Source organism: Musa acuminata, chromosome BXJ2-4 (assembly GCF_036884655.1).
Source record: "Musa acuminata AAA Group cultivar baxijiao chromosome BXJ2-4, Cavendish_Baxijiao_AAA, whole genome shotgun sequence".
Lineage (NCBI taxonomy): Eukaryota > Viridiplantae > Streptophyta > Magnoliopsida > Zingiberales > Musaceae > Musa > Musa acuminata.
The window spans coordinates 40,655,459-40,670,919 of record NC_088341.1 but is presented as its reverse complement, the minus strand read 5'-3'; the positions used below and the strand labels follow the sequence as shown (position 1 = coordinate 40,670,919).

Here is a 15,461-nt window from a genome sequence, read left to right as displayed (position 1 = left end):
TCACATTTTTATTTGAGCATTTATAATTGGGAAATCAATGGATTATGTCATCCGATCTATATTAAAATGATGAAAGAAATCAGATCAATTCCTGATTAGTGAAGTTTTAATTATCACAATCAGGTACAAGATATAATCAGTTTCATATACCTAAATTTTGCATGCAACACAGTATTATTATTGCCTATGAGAATTTAATGGTGACTAATTATTCTTGAATAATTTGTGATAATAATTGTTTATTCTACTGATAAGACCCTCCCCTCCCCTCCCCTCAAATAGATATCAACATAATATAAAATTTAGAGAAATATTTCATTCATACATCACTATTTCTCCTTTTTATATAAAGCTCACTAAGTCACGCTAAATAATAAATAATTAAGATCAATGACTTACTCGAAACTCTTACTTTTCATTCCAGGATCAATTATAATAGTAGACGAATCACATCGAAAATCTTATCTCAGTATTCATATTATGTTCGAGCATCCTCTCAACCATCGAGTTAGTTAGTGTTCCTCTTTTTCGACTGCATCATATTTTCTACACACACAAACTTGATTTAGGTATCATCCACATGTTTCTTCTATTTACCTCGAATCATTTTGATTACCATCACATGATACACTCGCACATGTTCTTATCCACTTCAAAGGTTTCTTGGTCTCACATAACTTAATTCTATAAATAAATATATGCTTATTGTTTTATTACTATGCCTCGTTTGTAAAACTAATTACTAGAGAATATTCATTAAATAATTTTTTTTTATCTTCATTATCATCGATGAGTAATCAAAACTCTCAATTATTGCATCTGGATCAAATCTAAGATGTCACCCTTGTCCTCCTCTACAAGATTCCAAACTCCACTCGATCCAATTCAAAGGCCCAAGCCATTTCCTACTCGATCTTCCAAGCTAAATCCCTAGCCGAGCCGAGCCGAGCCGAGCCGATGCCCTGCCTCCGCTCCTGAAACCAAGCTGACCGCGCCGTACAGACGGCAGTAGGGATTCAAGTCCTACATTGTCACCGGAGAGTAAACACATCATGTCGTTTCTCCCTCCCTTCTCTCTCCCTGTCTCAGTGTGCTGTTCTCCCATCTCTCTCTCCTCTCTTCCCCCGAGCGCGGCACTTGATTTGTGGTCACCGACAGGGGATTAATGGCGGAATTGGTTCCTATTGAGGTAAGGAAGATCACCTGAGGTGACGCGACTTCTTGAGCTGAGAGGAAGGTGGCAGGGAGAAGAGAGATGGAAGGAAGAGAAGGCGCAACGAGTTGCTAATTTTTGGTTATATACTGATTTCTTATTGCTTGATAAGGAAGAGAAAAAAAAAGGTTCTTTCTTTCGCTCAGAGGAAGATAGAAGCAGAGAGAAGAAGAGGTGGAAGCGTGACAGAGAAGAGAAGAAGAAGGGGGAAACCCCCCCCCCCCCCTTTTTTTTTTCTATTTCTTTCCTCTTCCGAAACAGTCAATGAGGTAACGCGGAGGATTTAATGGCGCTTTTGGTGGAGACTCTCTCTCTCTCTCTCTCTCTCTCTCTGTGATGTGATTCCCACGCACGAAACCAACACCGGCTTCCTCTATAAATGAGCTCCCATTTCCAGATACGTTTCCCCTGGGCAGACCACCGCAGCCTCCTCTCGTCGGCACTGGGCTCTGCATGTCTGATTCGTCCTTTTTGATGCGTGTGTCGCAGAGAAATTGAGGAAGGGAGGGGAAAGGCGCCATCTTGATGTGGTTTTTGCCGTCAAAATCGGATTTTTAAGATTGAAGGAGGTTTTAGGGATCATCTCTAGCCTTCATTGACGGAGAACTGAGGAAGTACTTGGCTGGCTGGCAGAGAAGCCTTCAAACCGATGCATCAAAAAACGAGAACCTTTAATTGGAATGACTGAGACCGATTGATATTAGCCTTCTGTTCAAAGTCTTTTGTTCTTCTCGAAGAGTTCCAGTGGGTGGACGAATCTTTACCTTTCCATCTCCTCCCCGTTCTTCAAAGTTCCAATCTTTGTTTCATTCAAAGGGATTCCAGGGTTGCAGTACCAAACCCAGGTCAGTCCTATCTCTGTTGGACTTGCTTTCTTTTATTTTCTTTTGGAAGGAAAGGGAAGGTGGAAGAGACCATCTTCTCCTTTTTTGCCTTTCGCTCTTATATGACTCCTTACATCTGCAGAGGCAGGCCTCAAAACCAAAGCATGATGCTGAGGAAGAGATCAAGAGCAACCGATGGCAAGCAGGTTCTCATGCCTGATGCCAAGCCCCGACCTTCCTCGCTCTTCCCCTTGTGCTTGTCCTACCATGGCTCCTCAGACGCTGAGGCTGCCATGAGCCCGACCTCCATCCTCGAAACCAAGAACTTGTCTTCCACCGGTAACCATTTCTTCTCTGATAGGCAGCCAAATAAGCCTCCTTTTGATGCTGTGACCACCACCACCACCACCACCACCGCCACCAGCAGTGCCATCGGGCTCGGCATCATCGACGCTCTCAATGGCGAGAAATCCGTCGCCATCTCTCCCAAAGCGCAGAGCCGAATGCTGCTGCTTGGATCGCAGCTCAAGATCCAGATCCCTTCCCTCTGCTCCGGCTCCATGTCGCCGGTGGGGTCGCCGATAGAGTTCGGCCTCAAGAACAGAGACTCCCAGTTGGCGTTGCTCTCCCCTGCCCCTGCTTCTTCCCCTCGGGTGTTCACCGGGAGCATCCCCATGAGCGAGATGGAGCTCTCCGAGGACTACACCTGTGTGATCTCTCATGGTCCAAATCCGAGGACCACCCACATCTTCGACAACTGCGTGGTGGAGAGATGTGGAGATGGGAGCTCTGCAGCCGATAGAGGAGGCTACCTGCTTGATGATTTCTTGAGCTACTGCCATGCATGCAAGAAGAATCTGGGCCAAGGGAAAGACACCTTCATGTACAGGTCAGTTTCATGACAGCTTTCTCTGCATCAAAATCCAATCAATCCTTATTTTTGTCAAACAACATACCTCGTTTAGATTTGAACCGACAACTTGCTGCTAATCTTGCCAAATAACAGTAGAATTCCTTGGAACAAACAACCCTACAAGTATATACTGGTCAACTTTAATCCAGCCAATTATTTGTCTTTGGTAAGGTTTTTGTGTAAGAAATCTTGCAACTACAACTTGATCAAAAGCTAAATCCTTCAATCCACAAGCGGATTTCTCGGTCTTGGTTAGCTTTCGCTGTATGCACATAATGCTGAGATTTGATCACACACCATGATCATGTTAAAAAAGGAACCATGTGCAGGATTCCATGCATTTGGTAGTGAGCATGCCACTGTTCTTGGGGCCTCATGTCTGGAGTGGTCACTGTTGGGGTCCCCAGTCTTTGGTAGGAGCTGCCTTCATGATCAATGAAAAGTGGAAGTAACATAGTGGCATCATGCCCTCAAGTTTGGGTCACTACACTTGGATAAGCTACAGAAAGTGACCGATCATGCGTCCCCTCCTGTTGCAGACTATTGCATCCAACATGGTTGAAATTGCAGTAAACTGTATTGACAATTACATTGCTCACTACAGTAATTCTTGTGGTTGGTGTCATGTGTTTCAGAGGCGAGAAAGCATTCTGCAGCAGCGAGTGCCGCAACAAAGAGATGCTCAATGATGGTGGCATGGAGAAGTGCTCAGAGGAGTCATCACTCACAATGTAGTCCAGGATTCCAAGCTCCAACTATCACTGCAAGATTTGCAGACAGTCCAGATTGGAATTTTGCAGTTCCTTTTGGTGGTGATGGATTCTGATCCAATAGTGAGTGAAATGATTCGGAAGATAAAACAACATCGTTCATGTGCCTCTGTGGATGTTTCTGATGATTTTTGCTTCCAGGGAAGGATGCAGGTGAGCTTTCAGAGATGGTTCTGCTCAGACTAATGTTGGGTTTGGTACCACAGTTTTTTGGCTCAGAGAGAGAGAGAGAGAGAGAGAGAGAGAGATGACAAATGTGTTACTGCCATCTGTTGTCATGCTAGGTTTTGGTACCAAAGTTTATCTTGGCTAAGAGAGCCACATGTTAAGGTCATCTGTCAACTACTATCATCATGCTATTTTACACTGAGAAGACCTGGTGGATTTATGCAACCCCTTTTACCTCATATATTTAGGTCTAGTTACTCTTTAACTTACTCTTTCTGTTTTCTTTGTGGTTCTTCTAGGGCTTCTAGGGTTTTGTCATGTTAAAGTTTCCTACATATCAACTGCACCAGATAATAACAGAGCCTACTACATTATAAACCTTGTTTGTCATGTTTAAGAGCTCATTCTAAATGGGCGCAGAAAAGTCAGTTCTTTGTACATTAGCTACATGCATCAGACAAAGACTTGCAGAAAATTATTAGACATTCCTCAATTGCATTGAGCCTTAAGGTATAAAATACAGGCAAATCTTGCTCGCAGGCTCTCTTTCCTCATTATTGAGGGGCCCAATACCTCTGAGGTAATATTGATTCATGCATCATCAGTTCTTATCCACTAGATGTGTTCCTTGCCAAATTGAACTTTTTGTATTTGGACATGCTAAATTCTACATGATCAGTTCTGGTTTTGGCATTCATTCTCTGTAGTTTATATTGTTCTAACCAGATAAGCTATTTCAGCTTACTGGTATTGATTGGAATGTAGAACAATAAATTGCTTTGGAAGTTAGCTATTCCAAACAAACTTTCCCAGTATGTGCCCATCAAAATAGCATGGCTAGTAGCTCTATCTGCTAGACCAACAAGAGTAATGCATCATTCATCATCAATACTTCTCACTTGTAGAGAATGAAAGAGGAGTTATATCTCCACTGAAGGAGAATCTCAATAAGCAGGTACATGATTTATCAAGGAATGCATTTAGAATCTTGATGGCTTGCTCTAGATTCTTGAGTGTTCAATTTCCTATGATGTATAAATGAAAATAGAACCAAACAACATGCGAAACAAATTGTAATTTGTCCTTTCTATCAATAAGATAAGTGAAATAGTCTTTACTAATAATGCATTACTTTGATGAACAGAAGTACAAGCTATCAAGTTAAGAATTCTGCAGTGTCAAGAATATTTTGGAGTGAGTGAAATGAGATAGCTGCAATCAGGATCAGAAGTTATAATGTACACGCACATGACCAAATCAAAAGAACAATTGTCTGAGACACCCCAAAACTAAATCGTAGGATCTGATGCACGAGAAAGAAAATATGAGATCTGAAGGATCTGATATCCCGTCAATCAAATATGGTATCAAAACACAAAGAAAACAAAATCTCTAAAGAAAAACTAAAAATGAGCATGGCAATATCAAAAAGGAAAATTACTCCAAGATAAACAAAAATATCATCATGGTTATAAACATCAATAGAATGTAAAAATATTATCTAAAATGATTTGAAATAGGTGAATTAGATGTCAAATTGATATTCATTAAAAGAAGTCTGGTTTGAACTCCATCAAATTTTGAGGTAAAAAGCACTCCGTTGCTAAAATCTCAAAAGTTTTATATCATGCTGATAATTCCCATATCAAAACTAGTAAAAACGAGAAGAAATGATTAAGCATCAAGAGAATATAAAAAAATTAAAATTACCATATCAGAAGGTCACCATGTTGATAACTCCCACATTCAAAATAGAAAAAAATGTTAAAAAAAAGAGCAAAATAAAAAGCATGCTTAGACATCAAGAGATATTCAAAATGATTAGAAATAAGCCAAATAGCTATATCAAAATATCAAAATGATTAAAACTGAGCAAAAAAAAAAAAATGCTTCGACATCAAGAGAATACAAATTTAAATGATTAGAAATAAGTCAAATAACCATATCAAAATTATTAAAATTGAGCAAAAAAAAAAAAAAAACCATGTTGTGATATAAAGAGTATATATAAGATAGTCAATATGATTCGAAAAATAATTTGTACTGAAAAATATTTTTTCGGTGAAGATGCATATAAGAAAGTTAACATGCTAATGATTCCCATACTAAAAATATTAAAATTATTAAAAATGAGTAAAAAGGCACCACATCAATAGTATCAAAAGTAGTCAAAATGATTAGAAACGAGTAAAATAGCCACATCAACACTATTAAAAGTCAGCAACAAAAAAGTACACCATGCTTAGACATCAATAGAATATAAAAAAACAGTCTAATCAAATAATTTTTAAACTGTAAAAAATGCTTAGACATCAAGATAATATAAAAAAACTGTCTAATCAAATGATTTTAAACCAAAAACCATGCTTAAACATCAAGAGATACTTAAAATGATTAGAAATAAGCCAAATAACCATATCAAAATTATTAAAAATGACAAAAAAACATGCTTAGAAGAATAACAAATTTTAAAATGATCAGAAATAAGTCAAATAACCATATCAAAATTATTAAAAATGAGCAGAAAAAGAAAAACTCATGTTTTGATATTAAGAGTATATATAAGATAGACGATATGATTCAAAAAAATAATAATTTTGTAACTGAAAAATAATTTTTCACTAGAAGAAACATATAAGAAAGTTAACATGCTAATAACTCCCATACTAAAAACATCAAAATTATTAAAAAGGAGCAAAAAGCACTAAGACATCAACAGTACCAAAAGTAGTAAAAAAAGATTAGAAACGAATAAAATAGCCACATCTACACTACTAAAAGTCAGCAACAAAGAGGTACACCATGCTTAGACATCAAGAGAATATTAAAAACAGTCTAATCAAATGATTTTTAAACCAAAACAAAATTCCGCTAGGAGGAGGGCTTGAACCTCCGACCTTGTGGTTAACAGCCACACGCTCTAACCAACTGAGCTATTCCAGCTTCATGATAAATTGGTACAGGACCATATATTACATATTTAATAAACCTATAAGGACTCCTTTAATAACTATTGCAAATAGCATGAGGATAGGTTTAAGATGCCAAGAGTTTCCACCAAATGACTGCCAAAACATAGAATTTTGTATTACAGATATTGAGATAATTGACATAGCTTTCCAAATAAAGCTCCTTACATATGCCCATCAAAAAGAGCAAGGCATTATGCTGCTAGATTCATATATGGCTAAATAAATTATGTAGGTTTCTGATTATCCCATTTAAGAGAAGAGGAATCGAGCTATCAAAATCGTTCACAAATAAGTTTTGCATGTAAATTCAGCACAAGTATAACTATTTTCTCACTTGTCAAGATTGAAAGAGAATTCATCTTCACTGAAAGGAGATCAATAAGCTGGCATGCTGGACAATAAAAATCATCATCAGAAAAACAAGGAAAATGCGGAAAATATTCTTCAGTGTTTTGAGAATCTTCATAGCTTGATCTATATTCTTCAGATTTTAATTTATTATGAGGATGCAGATTACTTGTAAACAGTTTGATCTAGTGATGCATAATCATGTAATGTTCTCAAAGTGAACATGAAGTACCTTACTTGGAAGACAAATGATCTGCAAGTGAGGTGATCAGACTATAACTGTAGAGCAGACAACGTTGAACCCTTGAAACTTGCTCAAAATGGAATCTCCTTCAGTTTTCGACCTACCACAACAATGAACCTAGTGAATATCAACAGGCTGGTGTATGATTCATCAAGGAACATCATTTAATGCGTTGAGAATCTGGATAGCTTGCTCCAGATTTTTATGTGTTCAATTTCTTATGAGGATGCAGATCACTTGAAGAGAGAGTTTGATCTAGTGGTGCACAATGGGAGTCTCAAAGTAGACAAATGAAGTACCTTATTTGGAGACTCAGATGATCTGCAGATGTGGTGACTGTCTTAAAAACACCCTCAACATTGAGGAATATGTGACAAAATTAGTCATAGGAGTGTTAATTGTTAAAAAGACAATTAATTCAGTCATCCTTATTGTAATGGAAGCACTTAAAAGAACAGAAGTAAAGCTATTGAGATCAAGATAATTGAATGTCAGGAATATTTTGAAGCGATTTACTTTAAACTGTCGATGCATAATTGGAAATAGTACCAAACAATATGTGAACAAATTGTAATTTGTCTTTCTTTCAATAAGATAACTGAAAAAATCATCTTTACTAATAATGCAAAAACTTTGATGAACAGAAGTACAAGCTATTGAGCTAAAAATTCTACAATATCAAGAATATTTTGGAGTTTGATGCAATCAAAACCAGAAGTTATAAATAAGTTCAAGCAAGTCACCAAATCAAACGAACAATTGTTTGAAATCTCCAGACTAAATTGTCTTTATCAAGAACTGTTCTGACACATAGTCACAGCTAATGCGCAAGAAAGAAAGGCATTATTTTCAGACACTTCATGAAAATATGAGAACCCACATGATCTGATTTTGAGTTAATAAAATATAGGTAAGATAAATACAAATGAGTCAAAATCTCAAAAAAAAAAAAATCTATAAATGAGTATGTTAGAAAACTACCATGCCGATAAGCTTCAAGTCAATTCAAAATAATTTAAAATACTCCAAGTCAAAGTACCAGAATGATTAACATGAACAAAACAAATATATTTTCATGCTTATAAATGGAGTCTGATTTTGTTTCCATCAAAATAAAGGTAACAGTACTCCCATGCCAAAATCTCAAAATGAACATCAGAAGACTACCTGATAAATCCGACATGAAAATATTAAAATTATCTAACAAGAGAAAAAAAAAATCTTAGACATCAAGAAAATATCAAAAAGAATAGAAATGACCATATCAAAAGATCACCATGATGATAACACTCATATACAAAATATCAAAATTATTAAAATGTGCAAAAAATAAAAACACCATGCTTAGACATCAGGAGAATACAACAAACACTCAAATTGATTCGAAATTAAATCAAATGACCATAACAAAATGATTTAACAATGAGCCACAAAAAAAAACACCATACTTGGACATTAAGAGAATATCAAAAAAGCCAAAATGATTAGAAATAAGTCATGTAACCATATCAAAAATATCAAAATATTAAAAATGAGCAAATAAATTTTAAAAAGGAGAAAAATAAATATATTATTGTGCTTATAAAAGGAGTGTGATTTAATTTTCTTTAAAATAAAGGGAAAAAAATACTACCATGCTGATAACTCCCATATGAAAAATATCAAAATTACTAGAAATGAGAAAAAAATGCTTGAAAATATCAAAAAGATTAGAAATGAGCATATATCACCATGCTGATAACTCCCATATACAAAATATCAAAAGTATTAAAATGAACAAAAAAAAAAACACCAACCTTAAACATCAAGAAAATACAAAAAATACTCAATAAATAAAAATAAGTCAAATGACCATATTAAAATATCAAAATGATTAAAAATGAGCAAAAAAAAAACACCATGCTTAGACGTCAAGAGAATATCAAAATTAGACAAATGATTATTAATATGTCACAACCATATCGAAAAATATCAAAATTATTAAAATCGAGCATGCACACAGAAAAAAAGAAAAAAATACAATGCTTAGGCAACAAGGGAATATAAAAAAGAGTCAAAATGATTAGAAATAAGTAAAAAAAATTCAAACCAACAAACAAATTTTTATCAGAAGGAGCATATAAGAGAACTACCATGCTGATAACTCCAATATTCAAAATATCAAAATTGTTAAAAATGAGGAAAGAAACCATGCTTAGACATCAAGTGTATAAAAAGTAGTCAAATTGATTAGAAATAAATAAAACAAACATATCAAAATATCAACACTATAAAACACTAGCCAAAAAAGCACAATGCTTAGACATCACCAGAATATAAAAAAATAGTCAAAATGATTAGAAATAAGCCCAATAACCTTTTAACTAAATAAATAAATATTCCACTAGAAGGAGAACTTGAAGAAGCAGATAAGAGGACTGCCATGCTAACAACTCCCAAATTATCAACAATGAGAAAAAGAACACCATGCTTAGACATCAAGAGTATAAAAGTAGTCAAAATAATTAGAAATAATCAAAATAACCATATCAAATATAAACATTATAAAAAATGAGCCCCAAAAAAACACAGTGCTTGAACAAAATCAGAATTTCAAAAATCAATGATTAAAAATAAGTCAAATAACTTCTGAACCAAAGACAATATATATATTTTGCTAGGAAGGCTTAAAGGTGCATATATGAGGACTTCCATGCTGAAAACCCCAATAGTAAAAATATCAAAAGTATTAAAAATGAGAAAAAACACCAAACTTAGACATTGAGTATAAAAAATAGTTGAAATTATTAGAAATAAGTAAAATAACCAAATAAAACATCAACAATATTAAAAATGAGCAAGGAAAGAACACAATGATAGACATTAACAGAATATTAAACATAGTAAAAATGATTAGAAATACATCAAATAAATTTTAAACTAAAAATAATTTCGCTAGAAGGAGGGCTTGAACCTCCGACCTTGTGGTTAACAGCCACACGCTCTAACCAACTGAGCTATTCCAGCTTGTTAATTAGAATAAATTTGTACTTAAATAATCATGTTTCCATCAGTGCAGGTCATTTGTACACAATTTGGTCTAGTGATTCATAATAACATAAGGTTCTCAAAGAGGACATAGAGTACCTTGGAAGACAAATGATCTGCAAGTGAGGTGACCGAGTCTAGAAGATACACAACATTGAACTCTCGAAACTTGTTCTAAATGGAATCTCCTTCAGGTTTCAACCTACCACAACAATGAGTGCTATGCATCATTATACTGGCAACTCGTAATGGTCAGAAGGAACTAAATTAGAAAAAACAGAATGACGAAAGACAGAATCCAAGTATTCAGCTATGATAGACAAGATTATTTGCTTCATCTTGAATGCAAAAGCTTTCGTTTTTGCTTTCCAGAGAATATCAACATCAAAAAGAGTCTCATCTGGAGAAGCTTCAGTAAGATCACCCATAGAACCAGAAAGATGAATAGCAAAGGCATTTTTCATATACCACCATGATAAGATGGCACTTGAAAATTTCTCCTTAAAATAAGCAATGGTTTACCTTGGCATATGGAGTCGAATTCATGTGATATTTAAGGATCCTCTATGTAGAGTCCTCTCACAAAACCAAGTGGGCTGACAACCAATAAATATCTAAAAAAGAATCACGAAACATATATGAATATACAAGACAACAAAACTAAGAACATGTTCCAAGCAACAGTGCTTGTTTGATAACAATTACCTTAAGCTTTTTTATTTAAATGCAGGAATATAGCAACAGAATGCTGAGAGAAATAAATGCCACAACTAGAATAACAAAAAGTCAAAATGATTAGAAATAAGTAAAATGACCAAATCAAATATCAACAAGAAAATACATAGTGCTTGGACATTAACAGTATATAAAAAAAACTCAAAATTATTAGAAATAAGCCAAACAAGTTTCGAATTGAGAAAGATATTTCGCTAAGAGGGCTTGAAGGAGCATATAAGAGAACTACAACAATGATAACTCCCCTATTCAAAACATAAAAATTAATAAAATGAGAGAAAAAACCACCATGTTTAGACATGATGAGTATAAAAACATTGTCAAACTACATCAAATATCAACAGATATAAATAAATAAGTCACGTAACTTTTAAACCAGAAAAAAGTAAAACACTAGAAGAAGACTTTTTGAATATGACCATATCAAATATCAAATAGGTAAAATGACCAAATCAAACATCAACAAGAAGAAACATAGTGCTTAGACACTAACAGAATATGAAAAATAGTCAAAATGATTAGAAATAAGTCAAATAAGTTTTGAATTGAGAAAAAAATATTTCGCTAAGAGGGCTTGAAGGAAAGAATATAAAGAGACTATAACACTGATAACTTCCATATTCAAAACATTAAAATTATTAAAAATGAGAAAAAAAACCATGTTTAGGCATCAAGAGAAAAAAAAACATAGTTAAACTATATCAAATATCAACAGAATATCAAATATGATTCAAATTATCATAAATAAGTCAAATAACTTTTAAACCAAAAAAATGTAATTCACTAAAAGGAAGGCTTAGATATTTTGAATATGACCATATCAAATATCAACAAGAAGAAAGATAGTGCTTAGACATTAACAAACTATCAGATATAGTACAAATGATTACAAATAAGTCAAGTAAGTTTCGAATCAAGAAAAAATATTTCCCTAAGAGCGCTTGAAGGAGCGTAAGGGGACTATAACACTGATAGCTTCCATATTCAGAACATCACTATATCAAATGTTAACAGGATACCAAAAATAATCAAAATGATCAGAAATAAGTTAGAAAACCTTTAAACCAAAACAAAAAATATCACCAGAATATAAAAAATAATTAAATTATCATAAATAAGTCAAATAACTTTTAAACCAAAAAAAAAAATAATTCACTAAAAGGGGACTACGACACTGATAACTTTCATATTCAAAATGTCACTATATCAAATGTTAACAAAATATAAAAAATTATAAAAATTATAAAAAATAAGTCAAAAAACTTTTAATCTAAAACAAAAAATATTAAAAATTACCAGAAAGAGGGCTTGAAGGAGCGTAAGGGGACTACATCGCTGAATAACTTTCATATTCAGAACATCACTATATCAAATGTTAACAAAATATAAAAAATAATCAAAATTATGAGAAATAAGTCAAAAAACCTTTAAACCAAAACCAAAAATGTCAACAGAATATAAAAAATAATTAAAATTATCATAAATAAGCCAAATAACTTTTAAACCAAGGAAAAGTAATTCACTAAAAGGGGACTACAACATTGATAACTTCCATATTCAGAACATCACTATATCAAATGTTAATAGAATATAAAAAATAATCAAAATTATCAGAAATAAGTCAAAAAACTTTTAATCTAAAACCAAAAATATTAAAAATCGCTAGAAAGAGGGCTTGAACCTCCGACCTTGTGGTTAACAGCCACACGCTCTAACCAACTGAGCTATTCCAGCTCGTTGATATGTGCAAAGTTTTTTTCATTCTAACCAATAGATCCTATCATGTTTATGGAAAGGTTGCCAAAATTGTACCCTAATAACATACCTACTGCATGCATCATGAGGATAGGCTTAAGATGCCTAGAATTTTCACCAAGTGATTGCCAGAGGATAGAAATTTGTACTAAAGATACTGGATGATTACAAAGCTTTTCAAACAAACTCCTTATATCTACAGGCATTATACTGCTGGTTTCATATATGGCTAAATCAATTATGTAGGTTTCTAGTGATCCCTTTTAAGAGGAGGAACATAGCTAACAAGATCCTTTCCAAATAAAGTTTCTCATGTAAGTTCATAAGTATAGCTACTTTCTTGCTTCTAGAGATTGAAAGAGGATTCAACTCCACTAAAAGCAGATAAATAAATTGCTTTGATAGACAATAAGAATCATCATCACCAGAATAAAGAAAAGCGGAAAGATTCTTCAGTGCATTGAGAATCTTCATAGCTTGTGATATATTCTTCAGTGTTTAATTTACAATGAGGAAAGAGATCCATTGTAGACAGTTTCATCTGGTTATTCATAATAAAGTATTGATCCCAAAGTGGGCATAAAGTACCTTAGTTGGAAGACAAATGATCTGCAAGTTAGGCGACAAGTCTAGAACATCCACAACATTGAACTCTTGAAACTTGTTCTAAATGGAATCTCCTTCCCGTTTCTGACCTACCACAAGAATGAGCGGTGTGAATCATTAGAATGGCAACTAGTAGTGGTCAGAAGGAACTAAATTAAAAAAAAGAAAAACAAACCAACTAAAGACAGAATCCAAGTAATCAGCTATGACAGAAAAGATTATTTGCCTCCTCATAAATGCAAAAGCTTTTGTGTTTGTTTTCCATAAAATAGCAACATTAAAAGAGCCTCATCTGGAGAAACTTCAGTCAAATCACCCAGGAAACCACAAAGGTGAAAAACAAATGCATTTTACATATGCTACCACAGTAAGATGCCATTTGAAAATTTCTCTTTACAAAATATAATGTTTTACCTTAGCAAATGAATTTGAATTCATGTGATATTCAAGGATCCTTCCATCATATGAGAGTCCGCTCACAAAACCAAGTGGACTGAAAACCAATAATTCTGCATGTAATAAACGAATTGTAAAGCATATATGAGTATACAAGCCTATAGACCTAAATACGTGTTCCAAACAACAGTGATTGTCAATAACATGTACCTTAAGCTTTCAACTTAAATGCAGGAGCATATAGCAGAAAAATGCTTGAAAAATCAACAGAAACAAGAGCCACATCTAGAAGGCAAAGCATCAATTCCACATCTCTATTAATAACTTTAGACGGTATATCTTCAGTTTTCATACAGATGGCAGGGAAAACAAGTGACTATAAATTGAACTTACGAATTCAAGCATAATGTGTCTATCCACAAAAGAAAATTAAGGTAGGACAGCAGATTAATGAAGAACAAGTAGAGACTGAACAAAACAAGTGCTTAATGAGCTAATTGCAGAAGACATCGCTCACCATACACTTTTCTGCAACTAATACTGCAGACAAAAAAAGTAAGAAGACAAAACAAGTGATTAGGGTCTTCCTGCAAACATCGCTTCTGCAGTAAGATATTTCTTTAAACACATCACTTCCAATCCTTTTGGGCCGACCTCACTGCATAATCGACGAGTAGTGCCTCTTGTGACCTCATGAAGTTCTGAACCTGCAGGAGGGCTTCACATTAACCACAACAACGACGATGACTCTGACATTTCCATTTATTGACGTCTTATTTTAAGGCAAATACTAATATCCCAACAGTTTCAAGACGAGAAACAAATGAAGTCGTATATATACGATCAACATCAACAACTAATGAAATGGAGTCAGAACATGGTTACAGAAAGCTAATCAGGTTCGTGAGAGGACAGTATCACTCATCCCGAGCCCTAATTCACCCACTCCCATTCTAGCAGACACATCAGATGGTACAGATAATCAGGCAAGCACGCATGCCTTACTTAAAAACGATCCTCTCTTTCTTCAGGAGTCACAGAAGGGATGAGCCCTCACCGGGTCCAGGCCGCAGCGCACACTGCGACCGCTCGCTCAACTCCGGCCATCGGAAGAAGCCACAAAGCTGCAATTGACAGGAAGAAACGGAGAAGATGGCAATCTAGCATTTCGTTTCTAGATTCAATCTTGGGCGAAGAGAGGAGCGAAATCAGGGTTTCCGACAGATCGTTCGCTACTGGAGAGGAAGGGCGAGAGAGGAGGGGTTTTCGAGGGCAAGGAAGCGACAAAGGTAGGTCGGCACACGGTCTTGAGAGAGCGGTGGTGTTGGCCCTGTTTAATTCATAAAATAAATAAATAGAGATTCAAAAAATAACCATATATTCACCATGAAGAGAATTGTTGGGCCGTATGTTTGGACACACAAAACTTGGACCGGACCAATACGGCCAATCAAAAGATCTCTCAATCAATAGATGTGATTTACAAATTT

At 34.7% G+C, this 15,461-nt stretch overlaps 1 protein-coding gene and 3 non-coding genes across 6 annotated transcripts; 1 reads left to right on the top strand and 3 right to left on the bottom strand.

Moving 5' to 3' along the window:
• The first annotated feature begins 1,012 nt into the window (after positions 1–1,012).
• Positions 1,013–4,266, top strand: LOC135585066 (FCS-Like Zinc finger 8-like). 3 transcript variants are annotated; one of them, XR_010486359.1, is made up of 4 exons: positions 1,020–2,058; positions 2,180–2,926; positions 3,586–3,783; positions 3,862–4,266. XR_010486359.1 is itself a non-coding variant. In XM_065105901.1 (3 exons), exons 2-3 carry the CDS (start codon positions 2,202–2,204, stop codon positions 3,296–3,298), a joined length of 744 nt encoding a protein of 247 aa, XP_064961973.1. In that variant the 5' UTR covers positions 1,013–2,058; positions 2,180–2,201; the 3' UTR covers positions 3,299–3,577. The 3 variants fall into 3 exon arrangements, 2 of the variants coding, with proteins under 2 accessions (XP_064961973.1, XP_064961972.1); XM_065105901.1 differs by lacking the exons at positions 3,586–3,783; positions 3,862–4,266 and adding an exon at positions 3,280–3,577 and having other exon boundaries at positions 1,013–2,058; XM_065105900.1 differs by having other exon boundaries at positions 1,021–2,058; positions 3,586–4,266.
• Positions 4,267–6,757: 2,491 nt separating this feature from the next.
• Positions 6,758–6,831, bottom strand: TRNAN-GUU (transfer RNA asparagine (anticodon GUU)). Its single transcript has one exon. It is a non-coding gene; the product is annotated as a tRNA-Asn (tRNA).
• Positions 6,832–10,384: 3,553 nt separating this feature from the next.
• TRNAN-GUU (transfer RNA asparagine (anticodon GUU)) lies at positions 10,385–10,458 on the bottom strand. The gene has a single exon. It is a non-coding gene; the product is annotated as a tRNA-Asn (tRNA).
• Positions 10,459–12,874: 2,416 nt separating this feature from the next.
• TRNAN-GUU (transfer RNA asparagine (anticodon GUU)) lies at positions 12,875–12,948 on the bottom strand. The gene has a single exon. It is a non-coding gene; the product is annotated as a tRNA-Asn (tRNA).
• Between the last annotated feature and the right edge of the window lie 2,513 nt (positions 12,949–15,461).

Bases quoted from the DNA above. Each gene is read 5' to 3' on its own strand.
- LOC135585066 (XM_065105900.1), top strand. From the start codon at position 2,202: ATGATGCTGAGGAAGAGATCAAGAGCAACCGATGGCAAGCAGGTTCTC. The intron at 2,927-3,585 runs GTCAGTTTCATG...CATGTGTTTCAG, and splicing joins AAAGACACCTTCATGTACAG to AGGCGAGAAAGCATTCTGCA.